A 12,571-nucleotide genomic window follows, 5' to 3' on the forward strand; every position below is an offset into this window, starting at 1 on the left:
ATCCGTGAAGATATTGTCACACAAGTTACTGAATGTAAAGGTTTTTTTTTTTCAACATTTTTAATGTTTAATAATTCCTCTCAATATTTAAATCCAAAAACTACCTTATTATTTTATTATTATTATTATTCCACAATTATATCTAAGTTTATGACTTCAAGACCTAATCACATTTCATGTCAGTTTTATGCAGAGATAAAAAAATAATGTAAAAGGCTTACAAATGTAAAATCAGCATGAAGCTTAAAAAATCCATATAAAACTTTCATTTAATCATTTTCAAGATATCGCCAGTTACCAAACATTGAACATTTTCTAAACCATGCTACTGCTGCTAAAAATAACTGTCTGGCTCTGTTAAATTTCCAAATCTGATCAGTCAGAGATGTTGAATAATTTTCTACAACTTGTGAACAGTGAACAAAAATTGCAGCTTTTTTTCAGGAGATTGTTGGGTCAAATCCCAACTAAACTCAACTGGCAGTGATGACAGGGTGAGTGGAAAGAGGCAACTGGTGGGTTGGAATTGAGAAGAAAAAGAAACAAAGGGGATCAATTTTATCAGATCAATGTGTTCTTTAGGATTGGGTTATTTTTTAACTTCATACCATTATGAGGTTTTTGTTTTGCCCTACATCTTTTGTATGTCCAGCACTGTGCAGTGCAGTGTGTGTTTGTGTCAACAAATGTCTTGTTTGCTCAGCTATAGTTGGCAAGTATGGCTGATTCTGAATTGTAATTGTATTGGGTATAAAATAAACAAAACTGTAATTAGTTGCAAAATCATTTGGGGGTTGTAAGACCAAAGACACAATCACACATTCAACAACTGGGACAGTGACCAAGCAACTGGAGACCATTCCTTTTCCATGAAAACTGGCGATTTTTATTGACATGAGCACTAGATGTTGAAATGTCCAGTGATGTGTCAAAGTTGAGAAAATTTTTACTTAATGCAACTATGAAGAGACTTGATGCAATTACTACCACTCACTTTACTGAACACAAATTGTGAAAATGTCAGTTTCTTCATCCACTGATAAGACTACGAATGCTTTTTGGCGCCTTCATCATACAGAAATGACCACGACATATCATCCTTGATTATGTCCCTGTAGCGATACTTAAATTCATAATCTTAAATGCTAAAACATCAGATCATTCCTTTATAATTACAATTTTGGATATACCTGCTTTTGTTATAGCCCATGCCTTAGTGTTAAATTATGCCGTTTGGCCTCCAAAAAATTGCTTCCATCAGTGGTGGACAGTACTAAAGTAAATGTAATTCGTTACTGGATTTAAGTAGCTTTTTCACGTATGTGTACTTTGCTGAAGTATTTCTCTTCAAGGATACTTTTTTTTTTAACTTAACTACATTTCAAAATTAAATATCTTAGTTTTTACCTAACTACATTTAGTTAAATTAGTTCTTTCAGTGCTCGAATTTAGTCAAGTCTTATGGATGGGTCCCCAGTTGATGTGTAATTCATATATTTTTTACTAAAATAATCTTGGGGACCCCCTAAATCTATTTCTTACAAATAAGAAACTAGGGGAAACCTAGTGCCTTATGGAGGGTCCCAGATCCCTCCAGGACCCTCCAGCAAGCCACCAATCAGGGTAGAGCACATGCTTGAACTTGTTATGGTTGTTGCTTGGTGGTATCTACTTAGCATGAACATAAAGTTCAACAGCATGCAGAACATATTGAGAGAAATAAATGATGGAAGAATCTCCTGACTCGAACTCGCCACAACACTCGTGGTCTTATTTGCTCGTTTAGTTGAAAAGGTTTTGGGCTTGTGATCATTTTTATCGATATCAATCATTAATATCATTATATTAATAGACTTGTGTGCTGAGAGTAACAGAGTCATGTGATAAAAATGATGAACATTATTGCTATATGAAATCATAGTACTTTGGATACTTATGTACATTTGAAAGTAAATACCTTTGTACTTTTACTGAAGTGAAAGTTTAAAGGGAGCACTTTTATTTTTGTATTGTATTATTTTACCTAGTGTATCTCTACTTTAACTTTCGTGTAGTTTGTCCACCACTGGCCCCCCAATCATTTATAAACACTGTCTTCAAGAGCTTAAAGAAAAGGAAGTATTACTGGAGGCATGTGACTAAGTTGGATCTGGCAACCCTGGCTGGCTGCGTTGGTCCACGTGGCATGCAGGTTTGGTTGTAACCTCCAGGTGGCGGTATCAGCCCCAGTCTGAGGCATTATGGGGCGGCGATGTTTTTCTTTTTTTTTCTTTTCCACCGATATCGAGACGTCGCGTTTGGAGAAGCTGTAACACCTGCAGGAGGACGCAGATTTTCGCCAGCATTATTTTGCATACACTTTAAGATCTCTGAAACCAGAAGGTGATTTTGGTTGTAGGAAGTTCAGCAGGCTGAGATGGTCCAGAACAGTGTGATGAGCGCCGCGGAGGACGTGGCGGATCAGGTAGGAGAACCACACGGCCTGTCCTGATGGAGAAGAAACGAGATCCACACACAAACCTGTGTGTTTGTGCAAGTGCACACTTTATTCATTGTTATGACTTTTTATTTCCTCTTTGTTTACATATTGCTTCTGGTTGATGTGAAGCTTTGCAAATGGAAATGGATTGCTTTCTTTTTCAATTGAATCCTGGATTGTGCATGGTCCAATATTAAAAGTAAGAAGAAACAAAAAAAAGTGAAGATTAGTGAACTGGGTTTAGTATCCTACCATGAAATTAGTACAAATGTAATGATGAAAGCATGGGGAGATAAATATCAGGGAGATTTGGAGATTAGAGAAGCCTTGAACCTCTTTCATACTTATTAATTCATCTTTTATAACATATTCATCTTTTTAGGACAGTGTCCATTGTTAAAAGTGCATATTGAAATAAAATCTAATACATTTCCTTTGGTTAGAGAGTACAAGTCCCATATAATCTTCAAATAATGGGAATAATTTAATACACACACTTTCCAACCTTGAAAAACACACACACACACACACACACACACACACACACACACACACACACACAAGTATTTAAGTTGTTTATAGCATGATGAATGTTTGGACCTGCAGGTGATGGGGCTCAAATAATGAGTGTAATCACCGATAATCTCCATATCGGACGAACCCTGTGTTCGAACGTCTGGTTTTGTGCTGGTGAATGCAGAGAAATGGATCCTGCTATAACTGTTGAAACAAAGCACTGATTCATTCTCATTCAGGAGCACTTAATTAGTGTAGATTGTTGTGTCACATCAGCCTTCATGTGTAGAAAGACAAGGCCAGGGCATACACTTTATTACACACACACACACACACACACACACACACACACACACACACACACACACACACACAGAGTCCAGTGAAGGCTGCTGTGTCTCATTGCCATCTGGAGCAATTGATTTCTCTTTTTCTCAGTAGAGAAAATGCTCACTTTATTCTCTTACACTTAATTAAAGGTTGCAGTTACAAACTGAGTAAATGTACCGTGTTGTCAAACGCTAGGCAACTAAACAAACATGATCCTAAAGTTAATGAGTGTTAATGCTGTGTTGACTCTGTGTTGATTGAGTCCTACACTGCACTAAAGGTCTCTTCCCATTCATGTGCAATCTTGGCTGTTACTTGTTGATTGCTGATTGGCTGCTTCGACTTCCTGCCTCTGTTGCCGAGCCTGGAGAGGGGCCGGGCTTCACCCGAGAGCCTGGTGACGCAGACATTTTCACAAGAAACAATTTCGTAATGAACGCCTCTGTGGGCAAATCATAGTGTTTTTTCATACGTCAATCATAGAGTTGCCTTAGTTTTGGGTTTTGGCTGCAATTTGGTGTAGGCAAAGGGAAGGGGTGCTGGCATTGTGTTTTTGTTTGTTTGTTTGTTTGTTTGTTTTGTTTTAATCATCTTATGGATTTCATTTATTCATGCATGATGTTTTTGTCTTGATGCCTGTTTGAGCCCAAGACTAGAAATGTTATTTTATTTTTTTTTGCAGTACAATCTACCCCATATGTGATGATGTCATGCATTACATCCTCTTACTGAAACATGGACATTTCTACTTTACACTTTACGAAAAGCTTTAAAACGCCTGGTTTCAATTTGTAATGTTATGCGGCTTGATTATAAAAAAAAAAAAAAAAAAGATAAATGAAAAGAATTCTGGATTGTTTCAGGAAAATATCGATTGATCATAACTAGACACAATGGTCCTGCTTAATGTAAATTATTAATATTATTTGGTTCCTAAATGAGATTTCCAAGCTGAAAGGGAATTCACAAATAGCCTAAATTCATCATCCTAAATTCACACAATCTGGGCTGGAAGACAAAAATAAATCCTCGATACGATAATTGACGCTGCTGACTTACATTTCAGAATTTAGAGCATATAAATTACTGATGATGATGATGATGATGATGAGAGCCACATTTGCTACTTTTTTATCTTCTCTTTTGTTCTCAGCTAAAGAGTGTTCAAATTATGACCGGGATGTGCACGGACACGTCTGTGTAGGGATTTCAGAAGGCTACATTTATGTATATTGCGATGTCAGAAATTTGGGTCTAATGATATATAATCTACAATTGAATGCACTTTTCTGCGATATAATCACATAACGTCATTGTTGCTCGTGTTGGAAGGCAGTTAATTTGAATGTGTGATATGTTTTTAAATCAGATTTATTTCACTTTTTTTTTTAATGTAAAATTAGTTTTTGTTCATGTTGAATAAGAGTTTTTTTTTTTTTTTTAAAGTTATCACAACTGCAGTATGTTGATCAGATCAGTAAGGCGATATGCATTTTCCTCTTTCAGAGATGCAGTTTGCAGGCTTTCTACAGGGTCTTTAAAACTTATTTTTTTTTATAAAAAATTAAAAAATCCAAATTTTAGGTGTTAAAAAGTCTTGAATTTGCGATTCTTGGTCTTAATTTTAAAAAGGTTTTAACTTTCCGATTTCTAAATAATGCTAATGCTCTTCAGAATGCACTTTCTGCCCAATCAGCTTTCTGTTATTGGCGCGAGTCCCTCTTCTACAGACGTAAAATGGATTGAATTTTTTTAGCTATGGAAAAGTGAAAGTTTAGCGATACTTGGTTTAAAAAAAATTAATTTAGGGCTTGGCTAAGGCCAGTCGCTAACAACGTATTTGTGTGTGTTTTTATATATTTTGTCGTGATGTAGGTCTTAAATTTCGTTCTTAGCTCAGCTAGTCATAAAAGCTTAGTCATATAAAGTCTTACATTTGACTTGGTGTAACCTGCAGAAACCCTGTTTTGTGTGTTAGAGCAAGAAAACCACTACAGTGTGTAGTGGATCATCCAGGACCAGAGACCTTTGTTCTAATATGCTGTTAACTGATTATTACAGTGCTGCACAGCTGCAGTAAGAGCTTTAATGTTCATCCTTATCTGCTTCAGTTCCTGCGAGTGACGAAGCAGTACCTTCCCCACGTAGCGAGATTGTGTCTGATCAGCACCTTCCTCGAAGACGGTATCAGGATGTGGTTCCAGTGGAGCGAGCAGAAAGAGTACATCGAGGGCTCATGGGGGTGTGGCTATTTCCTCGCATCGCTCTTCGTCCTAATAAACTTACTGGGACAGCTAGGTAAGGTGGTGGACTGTTAAATACGATAAATCACAATGATGATGCATCACAATGTCGTGTCCTGATTTAATACATTTTCAAAATTTTTCATTAACAGAGTAAAATAATGTTAAGTAGTGCATAGACCTGGATCAGCAAAGGATGAGTAACGGTTTAAAGTAGAAGTAGGCTAGCAGTCACTAGCACTTAACAACCAGAGGGAAAAAGTTCAACTAGATTTCGGAGTGTGTTTGTGGAGATTTGTGCTCATTAAGCCTCAAGGGTGTTCGTAAAGTCATGTACTGATGTAGGTGATGTGAGGAGGCCTGGGGTCCAGTCAGCGTTCACATTCGTACCAAAGGTGTTCAATATGGTTAAGGTCAGCGCTCTATAGCATAACACTCATGATGATATACTCCAACCCATGTCAACCATATATTGTAAAAATAAATAAAAAATATTTAGTCACAAACTCAGGAGAAGTTTCCTGTTACATATGTCCTGATAAAAAAAAAATTGGTTGTTTAATCAAAGATTGTATTGAGATGGATTGAAATATCACTCAGCTCTAAGCCAATGCATTAATAATCACTCATCATGGTTGTCTTCTCTGTCATGTAAAACATGAGTGGAGATATAATTTCTTAGCTCATATGGGGAGGTGGGAGCTCATTGGTCAAGGCTCTTGGTTACTGATTGATCAAAACACTATTTGGAGACTTGTGGAGTCTCACTCTAATCAGCTCATTAACTCCAAACACCTGCGAAGGTTTTCTGAGCCTTTTGATGGTGTCTCAGTCTGGTTCAGGCTCCACAATCATGGAGGAAGACTGCAGACTTGACAGTTGTCCAGAAGACGATCGTTGACACCCTGCACATGGAGGGTAACACACAAAAGGTCATCCCTAAAGAAGCTGCTGTTCACAGAGTGCTGTATCCGAGCACATTAATGGAAAGTTGAATGGAAGGAAAAAATGTGGTAGAAGCCCAATCAAGAATTTGATTCACAAGAGTGGACTGCAGCTGGAGTCAGTGCTTCAAGAGCCTCAACGCACAGACGTATCCATGGGCTACAACTGACGCATTCCTTGTGTGAAGCCACTCCTGAACCAGAGATAACATCAGAGGTGTCTTACCTGGGCAAAGGATAAAAAAGGACTGGACTGTTGCTCAGTAGGCCAAATTCGTCTTTTCGAATGAAAGGAAAGAAAATTTTGCATTTTATTTGGAAATCAAGGTCCCAGAGTCTAGAAGAAGAGAGAAGAGGCACAAGTAGCTTGAGATCCAGTGTAAGGTTTGCACATTGAGTGGTTATTTGGGGAGTCATGTCATCTGCTGGTGTTGGTCCACTGTGTTTTATCAGGTCCAAGGTCAGCACAGCCATCTACCAGGAAGTTTTGGAGTGCTTTATACTTCTCTCTGCTGACCAGCTTTATGGAGATGCTAATTTAAATCTCCAACAGGACTTGGCACCTGCCCACACTGCCAAAAGTACTAGTACCTGGTTTAAGGACCATGGTATCCATGTGCTTGATTGGCCAGCAAACTCGCCCCACCTAAACCCCATGGAGAATCTATGGAGTATTGTAAAGAGGAAGATATACGACACAAGACCTAATGGCGTAGAAGAGCTGAATGCCGCTATCAGAGCAACCTGGGCTTCCATAACACGTCAGCATCTTCACAGAACTATAGCCTCCATGCCACTGCAGTAATTGATGCAAAGGGAGCCCTGACCGAGGATTGAGTTCTGTACGTGCTCATACTTTACAGTAGTCCAACATTTCTGTGTTGAAAATGTATCATTTTATTGGTCTTGAGTAATATTCTTATTTTCTGAGATACTGAGCTTTGAATTTTTATTAACTATAAGCCATAATCATCAAAATGAAAAGAAATAAACACTTAAAATATATCAGTCTGTGTGTGATGAATCCATATAATATACAAGTTTCACTTTTTGGTATTGAATTACTAAAATAAATCACGTTTTTAATGATATTCTAATTTATTGAGAAGCACCTGTATATTAATATAATATATTATTATATGGTGATACTGACTGCTTTTTTTTTTTATTAAGGAAAAGTTTGTGATGATGCTGTCTGTACAAGTTAATGTTATCTGTATTGTGTTTATTCTCTCTGGTTACAGGCGGTTGTGTGTTGATCCTGAGCAGGAATTTTGTGGAGTATGCCTGTTTTGGATTATTTGGAATCATTGGACTGCAGGTGGGTCGTTCAAAAAATTTGCACAAAGCTGTTCCATGGAATTCATGAACAATATCTAGAAAATACAGTATAACTGGGTCCAGTTAATAAAATATATCATTAAAGATAATAAAGTTCAGGAGATGGATGGTAGTGTCAGTTGGTGTTTTTCTATCAGGCAGCAGAAGTAGGTTGAGTCCTAGTCACTAGTTTTCAGGTCATCACAACTGAAACAGATGGCAAAAGCAGAGCAACTTCTGTCAGGGCAATAATTTGAGACTATCAAAAAACAAAAAAAATCGAAAAACCATCAGAGGCAATATTTTATTGGACTGCATTTTTAATGGAAGACGACAGCGTTTATGCAGTAAGCTAACTTGACTCGTTTTATAAGAAATAATCAGAAAAGCTATCTTTTCTGTTTGATTTAAACTTTATTTGTTGTAATGTAGAAAAGTAGCACTTGCGCCATTGTAATATAATTAAAATTTTACAGGAGAATATTTGAACAATGAAAAAGGACTGTTATGTGTATTTTCTTCTAATTCTCCAATACTTGGTAGAAGAACGCTTAAGGTGCACGTTAAAGTGCAGATTGGGTGTGAAAAATATTTGTCATCAGGTCTATTCCGGTAGTTGGCGGACCATTTGCATACGTCTGTGTTTAGTCTGCGTTATTAGGTCCTGTATAAGTGACCTTAGTTAAAACGATTTCTGTTAAATATTTTAGATATCTTGTACAATAAAAGTCTTTATGAAAATGCTCATACCTAATAAAAGACAAGTACATGTATTGGGTGGTGTAACTACATCTATAGACTGTAGAGAGACTGAATTTAAAACTACTGTGGTGCATCACTTCTGAAGTTTGCAATTAGACATAAAAAATTTTTTACATGCACCCACGAAGAGACAGGGAAATTGCTTGCTTTTTCATAGTTCTGGAGCATTAGAAGAAAAAAATATTGGTCTTCTTTTTATTTTTCATATTCTTTTTCCGAAATGAAAATGTTATGACTAGATTGCTGATGTGGCATTCAGTTTTGAACCACCAGGGGGCAGAATTACCTCCTAATAAATTAGGAATTTCAAAGAAAATAACTTTGCTTTAATAAAAAAAAATATAAAACAGGCAGTGGAGAGACATTCCCATGTACTGTATAGCATGTGTATAGATTCTCCATTACACAGCAATTTAGAAAAAGTTTATTAAAAAATTTCCACATTTTATCAAATTTACATTAAAATCCAGCTTGTCATGCTACCATGAAAGTATAAAGCCTTTCGGCAGATCTCTAAGGAATAGACCCTTTAAAGCATGCTAGATAATCATCTCCTTCTCATAATTTCACCAGTTGTACATGTGTTTTGCTCTGCTCTGCATTTCCCTGTCTAAGCAAAGCCAAATCAGAATCAAGAATTTAACCAAATTTTACTTCATTGAATTATAAATGGAGAATATGGTGTAAAAAAAAAAAAAAGGCTTCCTATTTATCATTTTTGTGGTGTTTCAGACTATTGCCTACAGCATTTTGTGGGACCCGAAGTTTTTGATGAGGTGAGTTCTAATCAGGATTAAATCAATTCCGAATATCACTTCCACATTAATATTTAAGCTCAATTCCCACTGATTACTCTCTCTCACTCTCTTCTTTTATAAGGAACTTGGCACTGGGAGGTGGTTTGCTCTTGCTGCTGGCCGAGTCGCGTTCCGAAGGCCGTAGCATGTTCGCTGGTGTGCCCACGGTGCGAGAAAGCTCTCCTAAGCAGTACATGCAGCTTGGAGGACGCGTGTTACTCGTGCTCATGTTCATGACCCTGCTCCACTTTGATGCCAACTTTCTCTCTGTGAGCACATGCACACACACACACACACACACACACACACACACACACACACACACACACACGTGCACACACAAGAACAAGCTCCATGTTTTATGATATGGGCTGTTGAATACTGATTCAATTAATGGGCACAGTATTAATTTTGACCATATGAATGTGTTTGTACATACTGCTGTAGTACAGTTCTAAACCTTGGACCAAAAGTAGATTACTTAACTATAATGACTTAAAAAAGTAAAAAAAAAAAAAAAAAAAAAAAAAAAAAAGCTTTAAATTGAATCAATATTAATTAGAGGTTGACTGATTTTACCGACACCAAAAACTATGCTGGATCATACTTGCCGATAAAAGATTATTCAATCTATAAGTTTGAAAATGGATACTTGATTAAAAACAAACAATCCATGTAAAATAGCACTTTATTACAAAAAAAGGACTGAATTATGAAAAGGTGCTAAATGAAATAAATGTTTATATAAATTTTAATAAATATTTAGAAAATAAGATGCATTCAAATGGAAACACAAAGTAACACTTTAAAAACAGATCTTCAGATGAACACGTGGTGTCAGTAATTCGCCTCTAGAGGCCACTCTCCTACTGTCTAACGCAACCCGGAAAAACTATCGGTATGGGCTAAGTATTGGTGTTGGTCAACAAAAAAAAGATGAATCGTTCGACCTTTAATATAAAATAAGCACTTTTGATAACCGAAAGCCAGGTATTTTGTAGGGAATTAAATGCAATGTTGTTTATAAAAGTATTAATCAATGGATCAGTGAACATTCAAGGCTGTGGTATAATTTTCTTTTCAGGCATGTGCAAAAATAGTACATGCAAGATGTAATAATGCTGACCTAACACTAGGTGTCAATCTAACACAGCCCACATTTCATGAGGGTAGAAAGCTGTGTGTTACAGATATACAATGTTGGTGTCTTGCAGATCTTACAAAACCTGGTGGGCACAGCTCTAATAATCCTGGTGGCCATTGGGTTCAAGACGAAGCTAGCGGCCCTCACTCTGGTGGTGTGGCTCTTGATCATCAACTTCTATTTCAACGCCTTCTGGACCATTCCAGCTTACAGGCCCATGCACGACTTCCTCAAGTACGACTTCTTCCAGACCACCTCCGTGATCGGAGGTCTGCTGCTCGTGGTAGCCCGGGGTCCTGGTGGGGTCTCCATGGACGAGAAGAAGAAGGAGTGGTGAGACTGGGCAACACTCAGATGGCTCTTGCGCTCACTTTGTAGCTTGTGCTCAGCATTAGTTTCCTGCAGCATTTTTCCCTCAAAGCGAGTGCACTATATATGGAGTGATGAGCAGTTTGAGACCAAGCCTGTAGTGAAGGAGCCCTGAAACCATCACCATGACTCACTCTTTATTTCTGCAGCCCAAGCACTGTCTCACTTTTTTATGGTTTCAGTGTGTTTTCTTCATTTCTACAGGCACCTTTAGGCGTTATATTTTTTGTTTGTTTTTTGTTCTATTTATTAGCAACAAATAAGGCCAGAACCTTTTGGGGTTTTTCTTTTTTTTTTCTTTTTTTTTCTTCTTCTCCCATTCCTGTTGTTAACTTTAAAGGTCTGGTATATTATTATGACATTTTTAATCAATCCCAGAATTCTGTTTGTGGTGCCAATCTGGAGTCCACTGACCAAAGAAACATTCCATTTTGTACCTTTTTATTTTTATATTCACACAACTGTGGCTGCTCTGGTGTTATCTGAGCTCTGTCATAGTTGAAATATATTATACAGAAGCTATAATAACATCAAGGTTGGCCTTGTAAAGATCTACAGTAATGGCTGTTTTGTACATTACATAGCTGTTTATGAATGTATATCATAAGTGTGCTGATTTTGAATTGAATAGTTACATTGTGTGGAGCTCAGTGAGTACGGTGGCTGAGATGGTCAACATTACAGCTCAGGAGTATAACCAGCAAGAGATTAGCATAAGTTCAATCGCAATTTGTGAATTCTGTTATTTTAAAAAAGAAAAGAAAAGAAGAACTTTTCACTGTCATTGACCACCCTTAATGGCCTTTTGGAATCTTTTTATTTTAATAAAAAATTATTATTTCACGCCATTCCAATATAAATTTGTCGATTTACTATATCACAAATTGGCCTTGTTCATTGTGTGTAAACTGTCGTCAGGTCACTAAAGTTTACAGTAGCTGATAGTATTTTTTAAAACAAGCAAAGCAGGAATTCAAAAGAAATGAAACCCTGTTATTTGTCACACAGTGTTTTTCCTCTTTGTACGAAAAAAAAAGTTCCCGAAAATGTTGGTTTTCTAAATGTCTCAAGTGTCTCATATATGTTTTGATAAAATGGAAAAATAAAAAAAAGCAACCGGTGATCATGGTGTTTGTGTCTCAGTTAAATGCTGCCTTGTTTGCATCCAGCCTTTCTTTAAAAAAAGTATTTCCTGATTTATTTTTTTTTGGGTTTTTTTTGCATATTTGTTACAAGTCAGATCATCAAGCAAATCTCACACAAAGCTCCAAATCTGCCTGACCCTATGTAAAAGAGTACACAGGCCTGATTACTCAAGATCTATTCAGTCTTAAGAAATTCAAGAACAGATGAAAACCAAATGAATTGATGTGTCAGTCTGGAAAGGGTTCGATTTCTATCCAGAACTTTTGTAGACTGACTGAAGTTGACCTTTTTAAAAGGTTATAATTGCAAAAAAAGATGAATGGGATTGGAATTCTTAATGAATTGCTCCCAAAATCTAATGATACGCACCCGTATTATTATTAATAACAAAAATATAACCCTTCCTTATTCAATAACACACGGGCCACTATATAGTTCATGTCCTTATTAAGGATGTTGATTAGTTTGAAACTGTGGCCAAATGTTTCTTGTAGCAGCTGAAAAGTCATTGCACCATAAGT

General features: G+C 36.9%; 1 protein-coding gene across 1 annotated transcript; it reads left to right on the top strand.

Annotated features, from left to right (window-relative positions):
- Positions 1 to 1,687: 1,687 nt before the first annotated feature.
- On the top strand, positions 1,688 to 11,669 carry surf4l (surfeit 4, like). The gene is made up of 6 exons (XM_083527707.1): positions 1,688 to 2,464; positions 5,437 to 5,623; positions 7,757 to 7,833; positions 9,327 to 9,370; positions 9,474 to 9,660; positions 10,606 to 11,669. The coding sequence occupies exons 1-6, from the start codon at positions 2,417 to 2,419 to the stop codon at positions 10,870 to 10,872; spliced, it is 810 nt and encodes a 269-aa protein (XP_083383833.1). The 5' UTR covers positions 1,688 to 2,416; the 3' UTR covers positions 10,873 to 11,669.
- Positions 11,670 to 12,571: the final 902 nt, after the last annotated feature.

The sequence above is a fragment of the Silurus aristotelis genome, assembly GCF_946808225.1.
Source record: "Silurus aristotelis genome assembly, chromosome: 23".
Lineage (NCBI taxonomy): Eukaryota > Metazoa > Chordata > Actinopteri > Siluriformes > Siluridae > Silurus > Silurus aristotelis.